The 25,084-nt window shown below is 38.1% G+C and overlaps 2 protein-coding genes across 4 annotated transcripts in view; one reads left to right on the top strand and one right to left on the bottom strand.

Moving 5' to 3' along the window:
• Positions 1–5,917: 5,917 nt before the first annotated feature.
• ak4 (adenylate kinase 4) overlaps positions 5,918–25,084 on the bottom strand; it is a 24,611-nt gene continuing 5,444 nt past the window's right edge. Inside the window, exons 1-6 of one of the 3 annotated variants that reach the window (XM_025065922.1) lie at positions 14,868–15,137; positions 14,552–14,784; positions 13,160–13,279; positions 11,337–11,509; positions 10,515–10,633; positions 5,918–9,694 (exon numbers count right to left, since the gene is read on the bottom strand). In XM_025065922.1, the coding sequence (XP_024921690.1) occupies positions 9,568–9,694; positions 10,515–10,633; positions 11,337–11,509; positions 13,160–13,279; positions 14,552–14,693 (681 nt within the window). In that variant the 5' untranslated portion in view covers positions 14,694–14,784; positions 14,868–15,137 and the 3' untranslated portion in view covers positions 5,918–9,567. Of the gene's footprint in view, positions 9,695–10,514; positions 10,634–11,336; positions 11,510–13,159; positions 13,280–14,551; positions 15,138–25,084 lie in introns of those variants that run through there. The other 2 variants (XM_025065924.1, XM_008333294.3) reach the window with 2 other exon arrangements.
• The window catches only part of jak1 (Janus kinase 1), a 20,357-nt gene continuing 18,434 nt past the window's right edge, over positions 23,162–25,084 (top strand). The window contains exon 1 of the mRNA XM_008333281.3: positions 23,162–23,457. The gene's annotated coding sequence lies outside the window, so the exon portion shown is untranslated. The remainder of the gene's footprint in view (positions 23,458–25,084) is intronic.

A 25,084-nucleotide genomic window follows, 5' to 3' on the forward strand; every position in this document is an offset into this window, starting at 1 on the left:
GCCGCCGACTCCGCCACCGCCACCGCAACCACAGCCGCTGCTAAAACTGATGCTACTACTGTAGCCTGAAGCCCGTGCTGCTGCTGCTGCCGCTGCTAAAAGTCCTGCTGCTGCTTCTTGTGCTGATGCTGCTGAGTGCACCACATGTCAAGAGGAGGACCAGTCTCTGTTCAGAAATTTGGTTCTCTCTCTCTTGTGAGTGTGTGTATGTGTGTGTGTGTGTATGTGTGTCACCGCCCGATTTTCCTCAGCGCCGCATTTTTCCCTCAGCTGCTGCTGCTGCTCGGAGTAAAATGATGATTTCACTCTCCTACTGTCGTGTCCTCTGTTTCTACTCATGCTCCTAACATTAACATATTTTATAGAATCCGTCCAGTCTGGTCAGAGGTCCGGTGTTTTAAACGATACCCAATTGAAGAAACACGATGCACTAACATCGTGTTTGTAAATCAAAAATCACCCTCCCTACAGGGGGTGCTACAATTGCAGTTTGACGGCCAAAAAAAAATCTGCATTAATAACTTAAATAGCTGACTCTTTAATCAATGGCCACCACTCAAATGTGAGGAGGCACATAACTGCCAGGCAAACATGACACACAGATCAACAGCTAATGTTAAGGTAACATTGTTATTTAAAGCAACGGCACATAACTGCCAGGCAAACATGACAACAGCTAATGTATAGTTATTTAAAGAAATTGCACCACAGGTTGTTAGAAAGTATTTGCTCTCTATTTGCTGATTTTCAGAAAATTAAATTTCTGATGGCAACCTCCTGTTGTCCTGCTATGACCAAGGCACCAAAGAGGAGAAAACCACTGATGGCATGGTTCTTTTCTTGGCTTTGTCCCCTGGCAACGAACACTGTGCATGGTTCTGACAAGAGAACATGAGCCTGGGAAACTCTTTTTGGAGAGCAGACAGCTCAAAGCACAGTGTGAATGGAATGTCCAGGAGGGAGGAAGGCAAGAACCGCTGTAACCGGACATAAAGTGTCGCTGCTCCGTGACTGAGCTTCCCGTCCTGGTCCTCACCATGCCTACTAATATTTGCCCACCGATGACCTTATTTCCTTCTAAATGTGTTGTTGTCAAAGACTCTGAAACAACATAACAACAAATGGAAATGTCCAAAACTATTGTCCACTCAGTCTGATAGGCCTGAACCAAGCCGAGACGCTAACAGCTAACAGTCACAAAGACAAAACAGTAGGCTATCTGAAGTGTCTAGAAGTGGCTTCCTTTAAAAAAAAGAAAATCTTAGGCAAAGAGTTGGTGAATGAACTGAACATTTGTTGATGCCTTAATAGAAATGGTTTAAATGTAAATGCTAATTGTCGATGCTAATACAATGTTAAGGCCGGACAACAAAGCAAAATTGCTGAAAATATCCTAAAACTACAATGAGGCAGGACTGAGGATGAACGCAACAGTCTTTAGCTCTGTCAGGATCTGGGGCTGCATTTTAGTCTGTGTGGTAAAGCAACTGTATGTACATCTATGAAGTCAATGCTACTTCTTATACAGTATTTAAAACCAGAATAAAGAAAAATCATTGTCCATATATGATACTGGAGCAGATGAGAAAATCTCTAAAAGTCTACAAAAATTGTTAGGTATTTTTTAGTTTAAAATGAAAAAACTAAACATGACTAAATAGGAATTGAAATACTGTTAGTTATAATGTTAGTGTTACAATGTTACATCAACTGTTAATTGTTCTGCACTGGTTTTAGCTAAACCAGTTTTCTGAAGTGCTGTGTTTGTGTACAAAACAACACAACCGTGGTTCCTGTGCACACAGGATGTTCTTCCCAGGGTTGGACATTGTACAGTATAACAGAAACAAAGCAGTATATTCAAATTTAGAGCATAAAAATTAAATGTATAAGATTTTGTGATCTTTCTATGGCTTATGATTAATCCGTCTTGAATGTTGTTGATGATGATTTTTTTTTCATGGTCAGAGGATTAATGATTATCCCACATCCTCATAACAATTCAAACTATATCCGGGATTCTGCTGAATCAGCAGGACTAGGTGGAGACAGTAAATCCATGTCAGTCTTGCTGAGTGTTTCAAAACAAAACATCAGTTCTCAGCACTGCTCTCGCTCTAATCCTTGACTTCAGCCATTTAACAGTTCACTTTTTCTTGGGATTTTCTTGTAAGTTACAAAATGTAAGAAAACCATGCAATTAATATCACTTATTCACACTGTTTCAAAATTCAATAGTGAAATAGTGCGTTACACACTTTTATCTAAAAGGGTAATAACTCAGAATGAGAAGTCTCTGTTTCTATTGACTTTCAAAATAAAAGCATGTGTAACAAAATAATTCATGTGTTAAACTGCCTGACCCGAGTTATCTACGCTATTTATCGATAGTTAAATACAAAAAGATTAAGTAAAATTTTCAAGAAATAGTTTCTGACTGAACAGTTATTGTGAACAATGGAAATTCACATTTTTTGCCTGAAGAGGACACAAAAGCTTTTGGTCTATTGTGGTTTATTAAAACATGTGTATGATGAAATTAATTACAGGTCATCACTGACACTCCCTGCTGAGATCAACCACCATCTTTGACATGATTGTCCTGAGCAGTAATTTTATATTCAGAGGACACCCGCTGGGCTGCAGAGCTACGTGAACATGTGCTGATAGCCAAGGTTTCGACCCCACTACACGAATAAATACAGTTAATACCAACAAACTGCACTCGTCACAGGAAACGATATTCTCGGTTTACCAACAGCATCACTAAATTCAGACCCACGCCATTTTTCAGATAAAACCAACTGCAGGACTATATTCATGTCTAATGGCTTAGATTTCTTTTTTTCTTGGGTCTCTGCTGGCAGCCATCTTTTCACTGACATTCCTTGACTGTCCATGTCTCACTAAGTCCAGTTTCCTGACCACTGCACAGGAACACGCCTCGTATAAAGCTGCACTATCCCTTTAATGCAATAAACCTCAATGGACGACGAGCAATACCAGCCTTCCCCTGGACCAAAGGTTGAGCCCAGAGCTGGTGATCAGAACATGAAACCTCTAAGCTGCTCACGTGGTGTGCGTGACGAGGCGGTGACGTGTCTAAACGCCATTGGACGAGGATGAAGAAGACCTGTCCCCTGACATAGGGATGATGAAGATGGTGAATGTGATAACTCTAACGATCAAGACAGCTGATACCGACATGGCAGCCTGGACCTGGGCTCCATTTATTAAAGATCTACGATGTTTCATTTTTACAATTGGGCGAAAAAGCGCACAGTTTACGAAGGCTAATGTGTGTTATGTGCCTTTAAACATTTCTCAGCTGATCAGCTGACTGGGGAGAAAAATAAAATCAAACTGACACACTTTCAGATTATTGACACATATGTGATTGTCATGGAATAACATTCAAAATACTCCAAAGCAGAACGTGTCGTCAGTGTTGAGCTATAATTCGGGGGAGACGATATTTCGCCAAAAAAAAAAAAAAAAGCCGTTTACGACGACATTGATGATGCTCCTGTTACACCGAGGCCCAGAGCAAATAAAGGCACATTTTAACACAATATTCCAAATAATTAAAGCGTTTAGAAGACAAGAATAAAAAAATCCTCTCGGAGCAGGTGCACGGTATCAATAACCTCCTGACCACAGCTGAGATGCGCTGTACGGAGGGTCGTGGCCAGAATTTCCAGACTATTATGTAACAGCTAAACGCATCACGATGCTCTCGGTTATGGCTCCAGGTACGAACTCTGACCGTACAAACGATTTCACTGAATCACAGTAAAATATGATTAAAACACCGGACATCACAAGGGTACTTACCTTGAAATACGCTGTCTACCATTCTCCCAGGAGCGCCGTCTTGTGTCTTGTTGGAGATGCGCTGTAAAAACACCAATCTTTGATTTGTCATTCGCTGCCGATTAAAGGTCACCGGCTCACAGCTCCTCTATCATGGGAAGATTCCTCTGCACCTGGGCGAAAAATGTACTCGTACACGACCACCAGGTGAGGCGGTGTCATCACAAAACCACATTTGTTTCACGAACACTAATGAGCTTCAGAGAAGATACGAAGACAACAGTGCGTGATGGTAGATGTGTAAAAGCTGTGGATGAGCTCCAACCAGGAAGACCGTGAATGTTGACAGCTCGGTGAAGAGGGGAAAGTGCGCCGCTCGGCGCATCTTCTGTGCAACTGTCGGTCCGGTGAAACCTAATATTCTACGAAAACGTATTCACGATCAAACCTGTGAACATTACACACATAATTTTGGGATGTAAATTTAAAAACACAGTGAACCGTAAAGTGTTGTACGGACATACTAAAAATGTATTTTATATCATTTTATATCATTATTATTATTATTGTAAATTTTATTTATAAAATGTAGGACTTTTATAAAAGATCTCAAGGTCACTTAACAACTCAATGATACATTTTTTTTTTACAATTTTTAATGCAGGAAAACGCAAAAAACTAAACTTAAATATAAAACTTTTTAATAAATAAAAGATGGCTATGGTGTTATTTTTAAAAAAGCATGTGGTTTAGGCCAATCAAAACAAGCAAGTTTTGTTGAAGTAAATAAGGATGTTATATTAAATCTAATGGGAATTTGTGAAGCTCGAATACACGTTTGGGATTAGTGAAAAGAGATTTTTTTAAGGCTATATTATTAGCCATTCCACCGCCATCTTATCAAAAAAACAACTATATTCCACATCAAAACTTGACCGAGCAACCATTTGTACACCAGAGGTCGCCATAATAAAATGATGCTTTAGTCATGTTGAAAAGTTGAATCGCTCTTGTGTTTTGCACCAAACTGTGCTGCACGGACCACACATGCTGTATCTAAAGAGGGTGTAATCAGTGGGGGGTAATGTGCACATGCTGTTTATTTTCAGCTCGTGGTGAATAGTGAGAAAAACAGATGCAGAAAGAAGGAAGAAAGGGAAAGGAATTTACCACATTCACAGAAGTTCCACAGCAAGAAAATCTCTGCTCAGCGAGAGTTGGTCCAGCACCGAACTGCCTTCTTCTCATTTTGGCGGCTGTTTCTTCACAGAACAATCAACTTGGTTTAATTTAAATGCTCTCTGTTGTGAGACTGGAGAAAGAGAGAGAGGTGATAACAATGGAAAACATTATGTATCAATATAAATCAATTTACCACTTCATTAGATACGCCCAGCTGCTCCTCAACAGAAGTATATACAGTATCAGCTAATCAGCCAATCATATGGCAGCAAATGCCTGCCCAATGGCATGAAGACCTACAGTCTACAGTACAATCTTCTGGTCATCAGCTCTAATAACAACAAAGAACCCTTTTTTTGTTTCCCCATTTATAAAAATGAAAGAGCTTGAATGCATGATTATGCAGCTGTGCAATTGAGTGCAAATGTTGACATTAGCACAAGTATCAGATGATCTTCTGAAAAAAGTGGCCATTAAAGTTGCCATTAGGCCTAAAAAAAAAACAAAAATAAAACCTGAATTCTTTAGAAGGAAAAAAAGGAAGGGTTGAGAATAGACAGTGTAAAAAAAGAAAAGTGGAACTTCAATTAAAGGCTTCTGACAACAGTCATGGGGTTAGGGTGGGGTTCTTCAGTCAATCACAGGGCAACATAAGAAGGTAAACAACCATTCATACTCACACCCTCATCCTCAGTCTGGAAGATTCTAGACAGAGGGAAGAAACTAAAGTCCTTAGAAAGATTTCTTACACACAGACAGGAATAACATCCAAACTCCACACACAGAAGGAGCATCAGTTACCAACGGGAATCAAACTCATTTGGTATCTCAGCTGAAACACGTTGTAGGACAGAGGTAAACTGTCTGTATGAGCAGCAGGCCACATGTTTTATGTCATATATTCACACAAACGTGGGAAAACCAGAGTGAAAAAAACACTTTTATTGTTCTTAGACTGTGACATGTTTCAACACTGTGGTATAAAAATAGGGAAGCAGAAAATCCAGCAGTGTTACACAACAGCAGCAGCGGGGTGTGGTCACACACACACACACCCACGTACACTACAGACGTCCCACAGTGCCCCCCTCCTCCCCCCGCTGAAGGCACTCTGACAGCCCGCGACAGGCTGCGTGTTGACATTAGGCGTACACTGGAGTTAGTTATACAGATCATCTAAAGCAACAGCCTGTCCTCACCTCTGGAAACTTTTTTATTTTGAATTTTTCTACAAGGCCTTGGCAGCGTCTTAACTATTCACAGCAACACTGCTGGGATCACTGAGACCAGAAGGAAAACTATGTTCAAAACCCTAGACTTTACAAATCAGATTTTTCTTCTTTTTTTAAAAAAACCTCTTTGTATCTTCTCAGTGCTCATTAAAGAAAGTGAAACTGTGGGTGGAGGGTGTGTTCAATGTGGTCCAAAGCCAGAGGATAACGTCACCAAAGAGGACAGGAAGTCAACATTCCCTGCTTTTGAAATCTGCTCTCATATAATATAACAAAATGATTACGTTTTCCCTCACAAACTAGCAAACTGATGGCAAAACCATGAGTTGGCAGTGTCTTCGTAGCTTTATTTTTAACTACCCCTTCAGTTCTGTGTGCACGCAGCACATTTGTGGTGCAGCTACAGGTAAAAGCCACACGAGGGAGCTCGCTATGGCTCGTTGTGAGGCAATGAAGCTTCATAGTCCCATGTGATTCTCTCTGCATCGCTTGGTGTTTGGTTTCTCAAGGAGTTAAAATCCAGCAGTACATGTTTTTACAACACTGGTCAGGACTCATAGAGTAGATTAAAAAAAAAGTTTCCCCAAATATTTCAAATGTGTCTCGGTTCTTGTTAGTTACTAATGTATTATATGTGATACCGTGTTCACTGTGTTGTTTTCTAACCTTCTCTTGATCTGAAAAACTCAACTCAACAATCAACTTTTTGTTTATGCTGCATCAACTTTTTATGACTAAAAAGTCTAAAATGCAAAAACAGCAAAACTTATTTAGTTGTAGACATAAGTAAGTTCAATATTGCTGTTAAGGCTCAGTTCTTAGGTTTATTTTATTCCCTTAGTGTAATAAAGTACAGTTATTTTAATTTTCTGAAATAAAAAGAAACAGAAAACAAAAAAAATGGCATCATGATTTGTTCATCCAAATGAATCAAAGTATTTTAAAGTGATGTAAACACTTTATATAAACTGTATACAAAACGCATCAATTTTCATGAAATAAGTTTAGATTACTTTAATTATTTAGACGTATGGAAGCGTAAAGAAAATGTCATTTGTTTTTGTAAATTATTTTACCCTGTAACTTAATAAATCTGACATCACCCTTACAATCATGTGTTTATCCTGTACAGCCCAGTCAGGATGATCACATGACTGTGGCTCACTCGCCCTAAAGTTGCTCATATTCTGTAAAGGAACAACACATTCTGAGCAATAACACACTGACAGTGCTAAGAAAAATAAATCTCTGGGCGGTTTTCTGGTATATATTTGAGAAATCAACACTGAATATATACGTACATACAGTACTGACATGACTATACTGTATATGCTAAGTGCACTTGTCTTCATCCCAGCTAAAGAGTGTGCTGTGTAAGCAACCCAGTGCTTCGTGCCCCAACCAGGCCCCCGCCCCAGCTCCAGCTTCACACGTTTTTGCAGCATTCCAGCACAAAAGCCAAAGAATAACAGTTTACACAGTGCGACTTGTTTAAAAACAGACGGACAGTTCCTTCAGATGCTAAGCTAGAAATGACAAATGCTACTCTGTCACCTACAGCCGCTAACTGCTGCTGCACCAGCGCGATATAAAACAGGTTGATTTTTGCGAAAGCTTGCGGTGTTCACAAGATAATTGTGTACGATACAAAACAGTGTTAGTATTCCTGTAGTTGAATATCTATCTTGAAGCTGTCTTTGGAGTTAAAGTCATTACAAAATGATTTTGTTGTGCGTTCTCGGTTCTGTATTTAGAGTATCTAAAAACGTTACTGTAAAAAAGCACAGATGTAAAAACTACAACAACAAACAACCTGCCTGTGGCTGAAGTCTCACGACCTTGTGTTGTCTTTCTACCAGCTCCATTTTTTCAGTACATGACCAGGGTCATTTCAGTTGGACTAACGTCCTTATCCCTCCTCACAGCCAATCAGGATCACGTCTAATTTTTTACTACAACAGGGGGCGATATGCTGCCTTTAGCTACGCTATCATAAGGCTGCTAATTACTGACGTGCTAGCGGTGTGCAAGTTAGCCAGAACCAAGCGTTTAATTTTGTAACCTTTTTTTTCTGTCACTTCAAAATCCTTGAAAATTGGGTCATCACATGTCACCACATGACCACTTCACTAGGTTTTGTTTTTAGTCCTGTTGTCTGGATGTGTCAGTTTAACTTAGCTTGGTGCTATTTATTAGCGCTTACATTTATTTGTGCTTCTGTATTTCTCAACATTTTAACAAATTAAGGCTTTGAACTATCGTCCTGGCATTTGGCTTTCTGTAATATTTAACTTGTTTATATTTTTTATAAGATATGAAGTATGTCTAAATATGCGGTTTAAGGCATATTTTGGAGTTATTTTATATTTTTCCTGCATTTATGTACCAATTTTAAAAACTTGGCTGACAATCACTTTTATTTGGTCACAATTTAGCAAATATTTTGGCTCACTTTATTCTAAATAGCTATATCTATACTAACTTTTGTTTGTAAGTTAGGTCCTCTTTTACCAATATAAATTCTACCCCTTTATATTAATTAATTTCACATTAAGTATTTACATTTTTTAGCTCGTTTTTAGCCGTTTTGTCGTACAGTTAGCTTTTTCTGGGCTAACTTCAGTTCCATCATATTGCCTTTTTTTTTAGACTGAACGTTTATTAAATTGCTTTTTTGAATGTGGGCTTGGATTAGTCAAACAAAGGCACACCTGTATTACACAAACTCGTGAACTACTTTCATGTCCTTTTCACTTTTCTTCCTCACTATCTTGCTACGATTCTCAAGGCACTCACGTACAGCAACTGTTCACCAAATGAATTTGTCCTTTGCAGCACTGCAAATATAGAGCAAATTCAAAGGAAATAACTCGAAAGATCAATGGGATTTTGGGATTAAAAATAAAAAGAATGGATTGTAGTATAATTGATCCTGAGGGATGAAAAATTAGTATTCTTAGCTATCTTTTATCTGGTATTGATATATTTTAAGGTTGTTTTTTTTTTAGAAAAGTAAAATAAAAAAATGTCAAATGTTTGATAAAAATGTTTCGAATGTGTTTCTAAAGATTTTTTATTCGGCATTAGAGAGGGTTGAAATGTCACTATCATATGTGTCATTTTCTGGATTGCTCTTTCATATCTGACCATTCCTAAGGAAGTGACTGATAGGAAACCTAATGGCTGCCTACAGTATGACTTTGCTGAAACTCATTTCTCAAATCCCCACCGTTAATGAGCAGGAAGAAAACTGACACCGAGGTCAGCGTGCAGAAACGTCCACCCACTTCCTCTAATGGTCTCTTGATGTTTCCCCATGGTCCTTGTTCCCAGGCTACTGTCAGGGGGTGTGGGTCTGGCAGGCATCTGATGCCTGTGTGTGCATCTTGGTGCTGAGGAGAGAGTTGATGTATGGCCAAATCCTGTCTGTCTCTGTACCGGAGAATGAGTGCAGAATTCCCTGGGACCTGAATGTGGAAACAGGAGAGGAAACAGAACAAAAAAGATGAAAATAAATTTAATATCATTATTTTAAACCAAAAATGATTTTGTTAAAATCTTGATCAAAAGTTGTTTCATGATTTTAAAGACTAACCAATACTGGGTAAAACAGGTGTAAAAGGAAAAGATTTATCAGAACTTACATTTATTTATTCCTTCATGGTTTTTTTCCTAAATAAAGGATCGTACTTAGATGAAGACAACTGACAGAACAAGACAGCTGGTCCGTCTAATAAGAGTCTAATAAGTAAATTCATGAAACTTGTAATAAGTACTTCACAAGATGGTTAGGAAAATCTTCACTGGTCTGAAAAAATAAAGTGAATTTATACAGTGTTCTTGTTCCATAGGTCTCTCTATGGAACAGCTGTTCGCAACCACATCGTAAACTACATACATACTGTATATACTATGGGTTTAAGTTCACACCAACATACTGTTAATGCAATTGCATCACCACACCAAGGTTCTTGACTCTTGTGTATTAAAGTTTTAGTGGTCAACGATCAGTTTGAGACGTTTGCCCTTGACTTACCAAGGGATACATGGGTATGAACTCCGGCAGTGCCTGAAAAACAATCCCCTCCCCCTCCTGAACCCCAGCTGCCTATACTGCATTCAGCTGGTATCTCCCTCACTTGTATAAGTCTATTACGGGCTTGAGACGTTTGCCCTTGACTTACCAAGGGATACATGGGTATGAACTCCGGCAGTGCCTGAAAAACAATCCCCTCCACCTCCTGAATCCCAGCTGCCTATACTGCATTCAGCTGGTATCTCACTCACTTGTATAAGTCTATTACGGGCTTCGCTACATCCTTGTAGTGCCTCAGTCTGGCCATCAGGGCTTCTGGTTTGTCGTCATCGTGCTGAATCAGTGGCTCCCCAGTGACATCATCCTTACCCTGAGACAAGATAAAACAAAGTGTCACACACACACAGAGAGAGAGAGAGAGAAAAATGAAGTGAAAAATTCAAAACACACCAAAGGGATTTAGCAGCAACTTCTGGTGAAGTTGTATTTTGGTAAAGCAAATTCTCATCAGCCCATCAACAAACTACAGTGACATGCTGCACATTTTTTATATTCCCTAAGCCCAGTTTATTAGTCAGGCGCACTAATACACCGCCCCCACATAAACCTATAAAAACTGATTTGAAAAAAAAAAAACATCAATCTCTGGCTAAAATACCAGAGAATATATGCACTCACTTGCCCTTTTTATCTTTATGTTTTGGAGACATAATTGTCTACTCACAATAACATAAGGCCAGTCCTTAAACAGTAAAGTTTGTACAGTGGTAATTATACAGTTCCTACATTATGAGTTACATACCATTCATATTTTCTCTGTTGTAATTTGCTCCTGTAAGTATACTCATTGTTTGTCTGCTCACGTCTCTGTGTGAAACGGTGTGTATAAACATGCTTTGACTGGAAGCGTCAGAATAAATTATACACACTTTGGTCACAAATGAAAACACAAAAGGGAGGTTGTTTAAAAAAAACTAATCTGTGATGCGTCAGTGACTTGGCAGAATAATAAATCTACTGTCATTCTCTTTTAGATGTTAAAGAGACTGAATCTGTGTTGACTTTTTTGTGACCTGCACTTGTGGTGGGTTGAAGCCCATGTTGTAGACCCGACCGCTGCCTGGATGGACCCAGCGGTCACTCAGTCTCTCTCTCAGAGACTCGTAGGGGATGTTGAGACTGATGACCAAATCTAGCTGATACAGGTTGTTCAAAGCCGTGGCTTGTGGCAGTGTTCGTGGAAAACCTACAGTAAACAGAGCAGAGAGGACAATATATAATGTCACTGAATTAATCAGCACTATTTTATAAATGAAGCCTATCATTTTATATAAATTTTAGGAGATTATGATTATTTATGACAATTTATTCCTATTAAATAATAAATAAAACCAAATTTATATATTTTTTGTTTGTCTAGTAATTGCAGGAAATACAGTATATATTTTATATACAAACAAAGAACAGAACAGGTTTCTTTATATATGAAATGACAGGAATCTCAGAGCAATGCTACACAGTGCTAACATGCTAATGTTTAAAAGTACGGTTTTGTAGTTTTTGACAACATCTACTCTTTCATTTTCCTGCATTCAGGCACCGATAAATGCAAAAATATCAACATAAAAAAACAACAGGATACCTTGACATGCTAATGCAGAAGCTCAAGTGAAAATAAAAAAAACAAATGGCGAGAGTTCACCATGGCATGTTATGAAATATGACCCCAGCAGTGGGCAATCTCCTCATTTTGCCCTGCCAAGGTCAAAATGACCTCAGTGCTCTGATCAATTATTCTACAGCTTGGTGGGTGTTTGTTAACAGGGCAAGATTTCAAGGTCTATTCTGTAAAAAAAAAACATTATGACCTCACTATTGGTCGGGTAGTGCATCGCATTAAACAAGGTCTAAACCTTTACTCCTCCCAGAGATGGTATTTACTCTACACAATTTTTTCTTTTGCCAAACAATAGAGGGATAGTCAATGTTTTCACACCACGTTATCAGGTAGAAAAACACAGCAGTCAGTGGTTATGGGTGAATAAAAGTCATGGCGTGACATAAATGTTTTTAAGATATTTAAAACCTCTAAAGTCTTTTGGCGTATGCGTCCCTTTGTTTGTTCATCGTGTTTGCTTACTGTGTCAGGTTTAAAGGTTTAAACCAGTTTAATCCTAACCACACTGTTAAACTGCCAACTGAAAATAGTGGTAATGTTTAACAGCACAAGAAAACACCGCAGTCTTCACTAATGACTCGGATGATTCTAGAACTAGAACTTACTAAGTAAACTGGCATTAACACAGAATTTTTTTTTTTAATGTGCCTGATGCTGTCATAATGCCCACTGAGTCACAGCTTGAGTGCGAACAACTTGGCCAACCCGTGACAGTTAATTTTTCACATCTCATTAAAAATATCTGTCAAAACGATTTGTTATTTCCACATAATTTTCATCTGTGAAAACATTTCCCGAAATCCACGTTCAACGTTTCAGTTGAAGGCGGAACGTGCAGCAGCCTGTTGCTGATTAAGGTAGTGTGACTCATGGGGTTTCACTGAGTGATTACCTGATGACTGACAGATGTACAATAACATACGACTCACCCTTTTCACATGCCTATTCATCTGGCTCAAGTACAGTGTTTCTGAACATCTAAAACGGTGCCTTTTCCATTACCCTGCCCCTCTAACAGGGGCTCAAGGAGTGGAGGTGGGTGGCACTTGAGATGGCCAATCAGAACTAAGGGGCGGATAGTGGTTCCTACCATGGACCAAGAGGCTGCATAATAAATAACATAAATACAGTAACTCTCTCCCTGTTAACCTCTGCTGTTTACACCATGGAAAGACTCCCCAGCACTAAAACTGAACATGCTCTGTGATTGTCTCTTACCGTCCAGCAGCCAGCTCTGGCCACTCAGCTGCTCCAGTCTGGGCAGCATCATACTGGTTATCACCTGGTCAGGCACCAGCATGCTTCTTTCAACGTAGGACTTGACCAGCACACCTGCCTCTGACACACAACAAACATGGAAATTGGAGATCTGTGTCATAACAAACAAGAGTCTAATTGGTGTAAGAATTGATGAAATGAGGAAGAAAATGTTAAACCGTTAAAAGTAACCTGGTCTTTTAAGTTAGTTGAAAATAAGACTATGAAGTCTGGAGACCGCTGGGATTGATGATTTTCAACAGTGATTCTTCTACTGTCTAATCCAGGGGTCACCAACCTTTTTGAAACTGAGAGCTACTTCAAGGGCACTCAGTAATATGAAGAGCTACTTGTCTGATACAGAGTTCCTGAACAATGTTATAACAATCAGTTCTGGGACATATGATAGCAGACACTCTTCTTACCGTCGTCATTGCGCCCATTTGAATATCATTGCAAGTGTAAAAGCACAGTAACAGTACAATTGTTGACTAGTTTCACTTTAAGAACATACCCCGTGGGCACCTTAGGTAGTCCACGGGGGCTACCAGGTGTCCCTGGGCACCACGTTGGTGACCCCTGGTCTAATCCTCTAATTCTTCCAAGGCCACGGGATGAGCTGCAGCTACACCCAGCGGTCATCTGGTCAGGGCTGCGTTACTCCCTGGAAAGTTCGCCAGTCAATCACAGTGCCTTTTACTGAACTGACACAAACGTCCATTCAAACTCACTTGGATCACAGGATCATGTGGAGCCAGATGTTTTTTTTTTACCCAAATATTGTATTATAAAGTCAATAAGCATCAACAAATCAACACATTTCATAAACGGGCTTCGAAAAAAAACCTTTCCCGATTCGTTTCCTTTTCCCAAACACATGTTTTCACTTACACTCGCATGCACAGAGTTTTCTGCTGCAGCTTCTGAAGTCTATATGTGCAGGGATATTTGTTTTCATGATCGATTACATCTTAAAGGAATGGTTTTCCGAGGCAACCAAAAAACGTAGCCATCACAAAAAGGAAATGCGTAAAGACATGTTTTGTTGGGTCGTTTTACATTATTGTAATTTAAAAACCTAAAATTAGTCTTAATTTCTGGGGGCGGAGGGTGGGAGTAAACTCGAATTTTCAAAAACAGAAGCAAAACTTTACAAAACCAGTGCTTAATCCTGCAAAAAATAAAAGCCCAACCCTCTTCGAGATAATCTAACTTTCTAACACTGACATTAACAGACGTAACGGTCCCGCATTTTCATAAGCAGCGCAGAAAATGATGTGTTTGAAAACTTCTTCCTGCTGCATGGTGGCATCTGATAACCAAATAACTGTTCATGGCTCAGATGTTTCTTACCTGTTTTTGCAACTATGCTCTCCCGGAGATAGTGTCCACAGGACAGATACAGGAGGCCAAAGCTTTGCGCGATTCTTTTGGAGATGGTTCCTTTCCCTGATCCTGGTGGACCCATGATAGCAGCTCGGAACAATTTAGCCATGTCTTCCTCAAAAAGAGGCTGCGGGATCAGTGCGTTCTAGTTTTCCTGTTAGCTCGCCACACGATGACGCACGCCTTGTTTTGGATTCGCTCTGAAAAAAAAAGTAATAACAATTGGGTTTTTGGTGCGGTTTAACTGTCCAAAAGTCTTAGAAGGTTACAAAAGAAGCCGTGCCAAAGCGGATTCCAATGCCAGCTCTATCTGTCGTTCGTGGGTTTTTACGCAGAGCCTTCTCTCTACACACATTGGATATGTCGAGCTCCAGTCAAGTTAAACGCCCCTTTTTGTCTCTCCTTTTTTTCTTCTTCCTCTTACTTATACAAATCCATTGCTCGCCTACGTTTTTAAAAGCGCAGACTTTCTTTCTGCGAATGAGTATCGAAGTCTCCACAACGCCCTAATTTTTGTGCACATCATTCAGAAAAAATGCGGATGGTGGTTGGCACGAAGGTCGCGGGGCAAACTGGTTGCTGTAGTTTTTTTTAAACATACACCCGATGCGCATGAGGATAGAGGTACTCTCGGGGATGGAATTACACCCATGAGCAACAACAATGAACCGCTAACTGGTGCCAAATACTTGGAACAATGGCGTGAACCTGTGTCCTGTAAAATCCATCCTGAACATCCTGCCATGTCATTTATTAGTCATTAATTTTTTTAATTTAACTGATTCTAAAATATTGGTTTCCAACCCCTTTTGTCCTGTGCACACTCCTGAGTTCATCCGAGGTCATACATGTTGATGATTCATTGAAAACTGGTCACATGAAACATAAGACTAAAGCCTAAATTAAATTAATGTCTAGAATGTCATTACACAAACCATTCCTTTGTCTAATTCCACAGAACACACGAGGTGCCCACAACCAACCAATCCTAATATATATATTTTTTTCTTTTACTCACACGGGCCAGGAGTAGAGTAGGAAAACTAAGATAAATAACATGGAAAAACTCATGCATAAAGGCTGAAACGCTTTTATCATTTTCTATGCCATCTATTGGGAAAAGGTGGGTACTGCAGGGAACAGGCAGAAGTCAATGATAATAGAAATAAATTATAGAATTTGAAAAGGTTGGGGGGGGGGCCGGTTTAAAAAGCTGAACGGGCCTCATCCGGCCCCCGGGCCTTAGTTTGCCCATGCCTGATCTCGTGCATCTATCTCTATCTACACATCTATGACACACTTGAGTCTTTTGCTTTATTATATATTTTACATCAAAAGGTTAGTATGTTTGTTCTGCATACCAATCATTCTCCAACTTCCTAGAAGGAGTTGATCATTGTCCAATCCAGTTCCCGCACCAACAATTTCTCAACACACACACGTCAGTGAGTGACTGGTCCCTCAATGATTGTTCTTTTTCTCTTAATTGTTTACCCAACATTCATCAATCACCTATCTCTCCTTTATGACACCTGGACGTAGGCCTTGGACATGTCGGCAGTTCATTGGGAGACCACAAGAAGAGAAGAACGCTCATCGAACATTATCTCTTGTGGGAACCAATGTGCCTGCAGAACGTACCAAATTCCTACAGGAAAGCAACCTGCCACGATGCAGTTTGGTGGCCTTATTAATGCGATGCCGCAGTAATCACTAGGCTTTTGTGTGGTCCCTGTCCTAATACCAATTACTCCAGTCAGGTGTCAACTGGCAGCGCCGCAGTAATCACTAGGCTTTTGTGTGGCCCCTGTCCTAATAGCAATTACTCCAGTCAGGTGTCAACTCCTCTGGGAATAACTGGCAGCTTTAAATTTCATTTCTTTATGTAAAACCCTTATCACTATATTTTATACCAGAAGCATTGAGACTATAGAAAGGAAAATGAGAAAATACTGTTACATTTAGAAATTTAATGCTATTGGTAACTCAGTTTAGGAGTATAAATTGGATTAAGTTGGTCACTAAAAACACTGGCTGTCCTTTGTATGACAAACCAAGATCCAGTATTTTACCAAAATACAAATTCCATTTCGTTTTTTTATGTTGATTCTTTAGTCATTTTTAAATAAATGTTATGGGGGAAATGCTTCTTTCGTTTGTTTATCTATTTAACTGTCTATTAAACTTTCTGTTTAAAGTAGACGGGGAGGAGATGAGGGAGAGGGGGAGGAGGAGGAGGAAGAGTTTGGGCAACAAAATAAAAGTGCCACATGCTACCAATTTATATAAAAAAGGCGGATCAGACAAGCACTCCACCAGCTGTGGGTATGTTAACTTAGATTATACCGGTATTTAGTGCAATTATATGGTACGAGTTATTATAAATTTTAACTTTAATTTACTCTGAATAGATTTCGTGGAAACCGCGCACGTAGTGTTAGAACTGCAGAAGCTGCTTGGATTCCACCACTTGTTGACAGCACAGCTCCAGGATCTGAGGCTGTCATTATTATCGCGGACGGCAGATGCGGTTCACATGGTTTTCGCTTGTGTATTTTTCTGGAAATGGGGGTTTTGCTCTAATATGCGCGTGGAGTTTCGTGTCATTCTGCGCAACGTTTGCGGACGGTAGGAACGAGGAGAGAGTAGACCAGACTTGTTGCGAACCAACATTACCGCGGCAGTTGCAGCGTCCCAGAACTGTCAAATACTGCGCACAGCCGAGCGTCCTCACCACCGCCAGTCAGTCAGTGGAGGAACCAGGACTGTTTCTCCAGAAAAAAAGAAACCAACCAGGACAGAGCTACAATTCGTAACTATTTTTCCCTCTGCGCCACACGGAAACCCGTCTTTTAAAACCCCGATCTTATTTTTCAGTCACATGGCTCTGGGAGAATTCAATAACAACTAAAAAAATGGCGACAATCACGTTGCTCAGTGTGGTCTTGCTGCGTCATTAAAAATATTCATGTAAACACGCAGGATTGAGCGGTGCTTTCACGGGTAAGTGGTCTAAATAGTTATTCACTGTTAGCTGCACGTTGTGTACAAGTTAGGATTAGTTATTTGATTTGAATTGTGTAAATCATGCTGTGTTTTATACACAAAAAGGGGTGTGTGAGTATTAGAATGAATGTGTATGTGTGCAATGCTGGGCGTTAACGTTTGGCAGCTCTTAACACTCAGTATGAACGGAATCACGCAGTTTGTATTTTGCTTGCTTTCGTGGATTGTTTTGGTCTGAATGAGCCTGGATGTAATTGTGTCCGATTGTTAAATAAGTGCGTTGCTTAAACAGGGCAACTTTTGTTGTTTATTTTTTCGACCGCAGCAACAAGCATGGAGTCTGGTGGTGTGTGTTTTCGTCGTCTGTCTCCGGAATGCAACAATTTCTCCCTGCCTGTGTTGCGTTTACTGTTAATGGATTACAACTGATCACATTGGAGGGTTTATATAACATGGCTCCTCTGTGTTTTTTTCACAGTGAATTAGAGGAAGCATTTCTCTCATTGCCACATCCATGTCAACGTGTCTCCCTCCTGTCGGTCGACTTTGTTGTGATTGTTGTCTGCCTTGTAACTGTATTGTTGCTGCACATGTATCTCCGCTATCTACGTACGACAGCGACGTGTTTTGGAGCACGCAGCTACGAAGTGGTGGCTAATGGAGTTGTTTACAAGAAATGCGAAGGGGCGGACTGACGAGGACGGAGGGAGGGAGGCGGGGAGAGGAGGAGCCGTTACGTCATTCAACGACGCCGCCTGACTGCACGAGAGAGTTGTGGCGCCGAAGGGGGCGGGGCTTTCTTCGGGATCATAACAAGTCTGACGTCACTCAGCCTGTGGTTGGTATAAATATTATACTGTTGGTAAAATAAAGCAAGCAGTACTTTTCCACTGTTCAGAAAACAGTTAAAAAGAGCAGATGTATGAAATATTAGAACAACATCAACAAAATTAATGATATTTACGATTGTGTCAATACTATTAATTTATGACAAAGATAAGTTATAGTGATGGTTTTATTTTTTTTAATTGATATAAGACCAGTAAACGTTAGCATTTTTTACCACATTTAATTTTTTATATTATTTCCACATTCTTTGGAGCAAAGTAACAGCTCAACTACAAGGGCTCTATTTTCAAAGTTGTGATTTAAAAAAAAAGAATTCATTGTATTTTTCTTTATAATCAGTTATTGAAACTCAGCGTTGATTCTTTGGTAATAAATAATTCAATTTTCCCCACTTGGGCCTGGTGAAACAAACCAAAATGTAAATTAACACTAAACAGTAAATGTTGGCAAACAAATTTAACAAGAATAAATAAGAATGGAAAGTATTCTGTTAATTTCACATAGCACAGAACAAAAAAACAATTTTGTTTTATTTTAGTTAGAATCAAAAGCTAACTCTAAAAAACAATAGTCTCAACAAAAACATAGCTACAAAAAATGTTACAAAAAATACAAAGAAAAACTCTACTCGTCCGTTGTCACCAAAATTAATATTTTGAGATAATTATAGAACAATGTAATTTACCAATGAGTCAGTTAATTCCATTTAGGCAAATGTGTAAAAAATGTATCATGTATGTCACTTATGCAAAATATGGAAGTAGCGCTAAATACTGTAAAAGTGGAATGAACTTTGTTGTCTGTATACCTGTTGAACTTCAGGTCAGTGTGACATAGATATGAAGAGCACAAGACCAGTGGAACGCAGCCACAGGCTGCTAGATTTGACAGGCTGCCCTGGTTCAGTTATCACAGTGCTGATGCTGTCCCCATCGAAGGTACAGTACTGTGATAACTGAAGGATGGCTGCCAACTTGACACTGCTGCTGTGGATGAAGGAATATTTGTGGATCTGGGAATGTGTAAGTATGGGCATTAAAGATGTTAATGAATGTGTTTTTCAGTCATATATTTTTTTTACCGTTATCCTAATTAACTTCCAATTACAGGTGAGCCAGATGAAAATCGTTATTTCGGGGTCCTAAAACCATCTTATTTTCTTTCTTCTTTTTTTTTAAATATATTGCTGTTGCTTAACATTTTTGTCAACAGGGGGAGCTAAGGGTTTATCATGTCCTGTGCTGTTTACACTAGTGTTCAAAACTACACAGTGTTTGACTTTTAAAGTGTAATCCCACAAAAAGACATTCTTTAATGATGCATGGTAAATACATGCCAAAATATAGATAATATATGATATATATTATAATATATGAAGAGTAATAATATTAATATTGATGATCATCTACACCACTTTTATCCTGCTAGATCAGTAACAGCAATATCACAGTATCATTAGAGTTAGAGAATTTAATACGTGTGTAATTTAAGACAAATTAAAAAATCTCAATACTGTGATGGAAAGATCCCAAAACGACATTTGTAATAATAAATTATTTTGTAATAGATACTTTCTAATTATAAAAGGGATACTACATATTAGAAATATTTAAATCTGGTTTTGTAGTTTATGTTCCGTAAAATTGAATGTTTGTATGCAGAAAAATTCTAATCTGATGAACACAAGTTCTTGATCTGTTTTTAGTCAGTCAGCTCTAGAGGTAAACACTGTCAGCCTTATGGAAATCCCCAAAGTGTCATGAGACATATTCATCTCACTTAAGTCTAACCCCCCCGCCCCTTGCATTAACCTATTTGTATAACTGACTTGTTGTATTCCTGATGAAAGTGGCTGACAAAGCTAAGTCACTTTGGAAAAGATTGAGCACTTTGTAAATTTGTATCTTCAACATGTCAAAACATCTAAAAATATTTTAGAAGTCAGGTTAACCATGTCTTTTAAATTTATTTTAAGGCCATATTTTCTTGGCTACATTGTCTGGGGTTGATAAAAATGAAAACCTGACAATAAAGAACAAGGACTGTCAAGTCTTGTACAGCAAGAATAATGCTTTTCAAAAATACAACATAACTTGACATACAATAACGCAGGTCAAACTTTAGGAGTTTTTATTTGGATTGTGTTGAGACCTGCCCGCTTAACAAATACAATTTTGAGTAAGGACCAAAAGTATTTTTATTGTCCATTCCCTTGATAAAGTCAGGTCAAGGTGTACTACCTGCCACTGGGGTTAAACATTTTCTTTTTTGTACAATTATTGATCTAAAATGACCTGTTAAATAAAGATTGTTTTTTAAAATATTATGTTTAGATCTTGTCATTTTCAGGTACTCAAGGTAATATAAGGAGGAAGTCCCCTCACCCAATAAATCACTCCCATGTTTTGAGGTAGAGGAAGAAAAAAAAATACATTTACATCCTTGTGCTCTCTCAACAGGAAGGAAGTTATTTCCATGTTATCATCACTTACCATTGTCTCTTCCCTAAGCTGCAAGAACAACAAAAGATTATGCAGTTTACAGTATAAAACAACACATTGCTTCAGGTTTAATGACCCTGTAATCACATGCAGTATTTTAACAGCTATTTAATGGATTTAACCTTTTAAAGTTAACATCCCATGACTGAAGCAAAAAGACAGACTAAATGACCTTGTGAATTTTTTATGCTTATAATCATTTAGTCTGCGTAATATCTACTGATCCAAGAGAATAGATGACGTATGAACCCATGGATATTTTGTGCATGTATAACCAATGACAACTAATTCTTGCACTTGAGATATTATAAACAGATGAAATAAGCTGTTCTCCCTACCCTTTTACTGACATTACAGAACTTTAGGCAAATTAAATACATTATTATCTCTATCTAAACATTTGTTTCCGTTTCTGTCCATCGTTTGTCTGCTGTCAGGTGGGAAAATCTGTGATTGCCTTTAGATAGTTTTGCTGATTCTTATCTACAAAGGAAAACTTTGTTCATGTTTTTTTAACTTCCCTGCTGTACTGCAGATTCAGATGTTCCAGATCCCTGACTTCTATTATGTTAAAGTAAACTAAAACTGAGAGGCCATTATATGATTTTCAACAGCAAATTTGGGTACCACAAGGGGTGGTATCAAATTTAAGTAAACAAACTCAGAGAGACAGTTATTCAAATTTGTCAGACATGTCGCATCTCGCATCTGTTATTATAAACTGATATTGTTTTTTTTAAAAACTACATATTTCTTCCTATTTTTCTGGTCAAATGTTATGGGGTTATTTTCTGTAGTTTACAAAAAGATCCAGTGTATTGCTATGAAGAAACAAGTGGACTCACCACTGCGTTTGTAAGCCTTGTACGGATGACTTGTGTTGCTGTAATTTGATGTGGAAAAGCACACTTCGGTATTACACTACAAGCCTGGGCAGAAATATTTGCTGTCTTGGTTGAGAAATATTCTTTGTATTTTGTCTGACTATTCCATTAGATGGTTCAAAAAAAAGTGGTGGAGTCATAGCCACCCCTGTGTTCAAAGCTGACACCATTGGTAGATGCTCCCTTTCCTCCCAGTTAACCTTCTAATGGAAGAACTTCCCAAATGATACCTGCAGTATGTGAATGTAGAGTCTTAATGTTTAAGGTATATATTTCCAAAATATTAGGTTTGTCCATTTTGTTTCTATATATAACATACGTATGTAACCTTTAAGACAGTTATTTAACTATAAATTTGAATTTGTATTACCTTTGTTACAATTAAAAAAGTAATTTTACATGTGTATAATAAAATATACTGACTTATTTAGTATTTAGTCAGTTAATATTTATTTTGCCCAATACTAGCTTAGTGCCAAAAAGCTAAAAGATAAGATACATCATTATCTATATATTATCTAAATATTCTATTCTGATAAGAGTCTGACAAAATCTCAAAATATATTTAGCCAAAAATAGCTACAGAAACTAAAAAAAGAAACTGAAGACGTCAAACTGCTAATTTTTCTTTTGAAAAGAATTGTCAGAAGTTTGTGAAAAAACCCCAAAAGTTATTCGATCAGAAAATGAAAAGAATTAGCTCCAAAATAGCCAGGTTGTCCAAAAGTATCCATAATTAGGTAAAATACTCGCTAAATATTCAACCAGGACAAATAATAATTAACCTAACATTGTAATGTGAAAATAGACTAAGAATAACTAGAAAATAAATATAAAAAAAGAATGTATCAGAGAAATTATCAATTAGGACAAAGAGTTTAAAACGTCATAACATCACAACTTCAATTGCTTAATCTTCAGAAACTAATAAGCAAAATGTAGCCCCCCCCCCCCCCCAAAAAAAAAAAAAAAAGAAGAAGAAGAATATAATCACTGAAAGCCTGGCCAGGAAGTAAAACTTTTTCCTTAAATTACCGCTAGACATAGCTAGCAAGTAATCAGTAGTTACCAAAAATAAACTGCTTACACTTAGAACCAAAGTCTCTAAATATTGGATACAAGGAAAAAAGTTGTAACATAAACACGTGTAATTTGCCATGTATAGAGAAATCATTCTTGAACTTAAATAGAAAAGGGTAACTTTAAAGCTAACATAATTAATTCATCCTACATATCCTACACAGAGCCAAAAAGCCCCCGTAAAAAAAGAAAAAACTGTGAACATTTTGATTGACAGTATTGATAGCCAATCAGCGCTCGGGTTCTACACAAAGTCACAGCGTTGTTTTCGGGAAGGGGGCTGGCACTTGTCAGGAAAGGGTTAGCAAGACCCGAAGACCGCTACGTCTCCGCACAATCTCTCAAACGTCAACCTTCCCTTTATTATAACACCCTGTGGCATTTTTTACATTGGGATATTGTGATTTAGTTTTTTCGCCGATTGTTGGGATACATTATTCGACAAGATATTCGACGGGACAGCTGTGAAGGGAGAGCTTCGACTTCGTCCGCACGTCTAATGTACTGAACGGGGCGGAAGTAACTTGCCAGCTGTCTGGCTAAGCTTCGCTCGGTGAGTAAATAAGCGATTCTAAAACGTCACTAAACGTTTAAAAGATCACTTTTCTGACTATCTGAATAATCAGGTAAGATATAGACATGCGTATCATTTTCGCCTATTGTTGTCACGTGTCTATATCCCAGTTAGGGTTGGAGTGGTGTATCTCAAATAAACAAATCTAAGGCCAAGAAGCCAAAGAAGGGCAGTCCACTGTGTAAAGACAACGGTGATCTTTTCACCGTCTTCATCCATATTAAAAACGTGTTATGAAAATTGGACGAACATTTAAATTAATTAAAAGAAAAATCAGATACCGTTGTACTGAAAGACGATATTGAACTGTCCAGTTGAAGAACAACAGGAGCAGGCTATCCCATAGGATTTTTTTTAACGCTTGGAGTTAAGGAATCGTTTTAATTAATCATACGATTGTTTTATTCAAAGTAATCGGTCAGTCATTTCTGGATGTCAATTACAAATGACAACGCCCCCTCAAACTCAAATCAAGTTTTGTTTGTGTCGTCATGTAACGTTAAAAAATTTAAAATATAACTGAAAATGTATTTTATTATCAGAGTATAATCGAGTAGATAATTTGATAATCAACTAATCACCATAATACAGAAATTTTAATTCTGAAAAACAACATCGAACAACCATTGTCTTCTCATTATCTCCATTTTTGTTGTGTGTTCTGGCATATTACACATTCGAGTCAAACTAAAACTGAAAGCATCTGTCGGTACCATCTTGTACGGACTAAAGACATTGTTATAATGTATGTACAAAGTACAAACTATCTTATCTTAAGGAGCCGTTTGGCCTGTTGGACAGTTAATTTTTTTTTACTGGTGAATGTTTATCCAATTATGAAAAGCCTTAGATGGATAAAGAATAATCTAGAAGAAATCTTTAAAAAAACGTGTTCTGTAATTATTTTTTTGAATGTTAACATTGGAAGAAATTACAAGAAAAAAAAATAAACAAGAAAAAATGTTGCCATTTACTGATTATTATTGCTTAGTAAACTTTGATTTGCCAGTAACAATAACAATCATTGGTGTTTTAAAGCTGCTCTATCATTTGAATAATCCAAAAATGTAATTAAAGTATTTTTTCGGTTGTTCATGTATATGTGCAGTACACACCTCTGACATCACAGTTGGAAAGTACAGTAGAAGAACTTTAAATTCAACGATCTAATTTATTTCAATGGCATGTCTTTGATTAATTTAATGCTGTAGTGCACAATTCTGATACTACTGTAATTATATTTAAAATACTAAAAATGTAAATGCACATAAACATTTGTGCTTTTTATTTGAATCACATTTTTAAAGCTAAAATGATTTGGGTTAATTTATGTTGTTCTTAAGTATATTTCACCAGTTTTAGTTGAACACCAACCAACTCCCAAATGTTTTTCAGCTGTAGTAGTTGCTGTGGCCACAGTGGCAGTTAGTGTAGTGATTTGACTTTACTTTTATTTGTGATGCCTTCTTAAAGCAGTACTCATTGGGATTGGGCAGTTTTTGGAATCAAATCCAAACTAGACCAGCATGGCAGGCAGAATTCACACCATTGTGTTGCTCTAGTGCCTCCCAGGCCTTCAAATACCCTATTGAATATACATTTACAT

Source organism: Cynoglossus semilaevis, chromosome 2, assembly GCF_000523025.1.
Source record: "Cynoglossus semilaevis isolate Cse_v1.0 chromosome 2, Cse_v1.0, whole genome shotgun sequence".
NCBI classification, from domain to species: Eukaryota; Metazoa; Chordata; class Actinopteri; order Pleuronectiformes; family Cynoglossidae; genus Cynoglossus; species Cynoglossus semilaevis.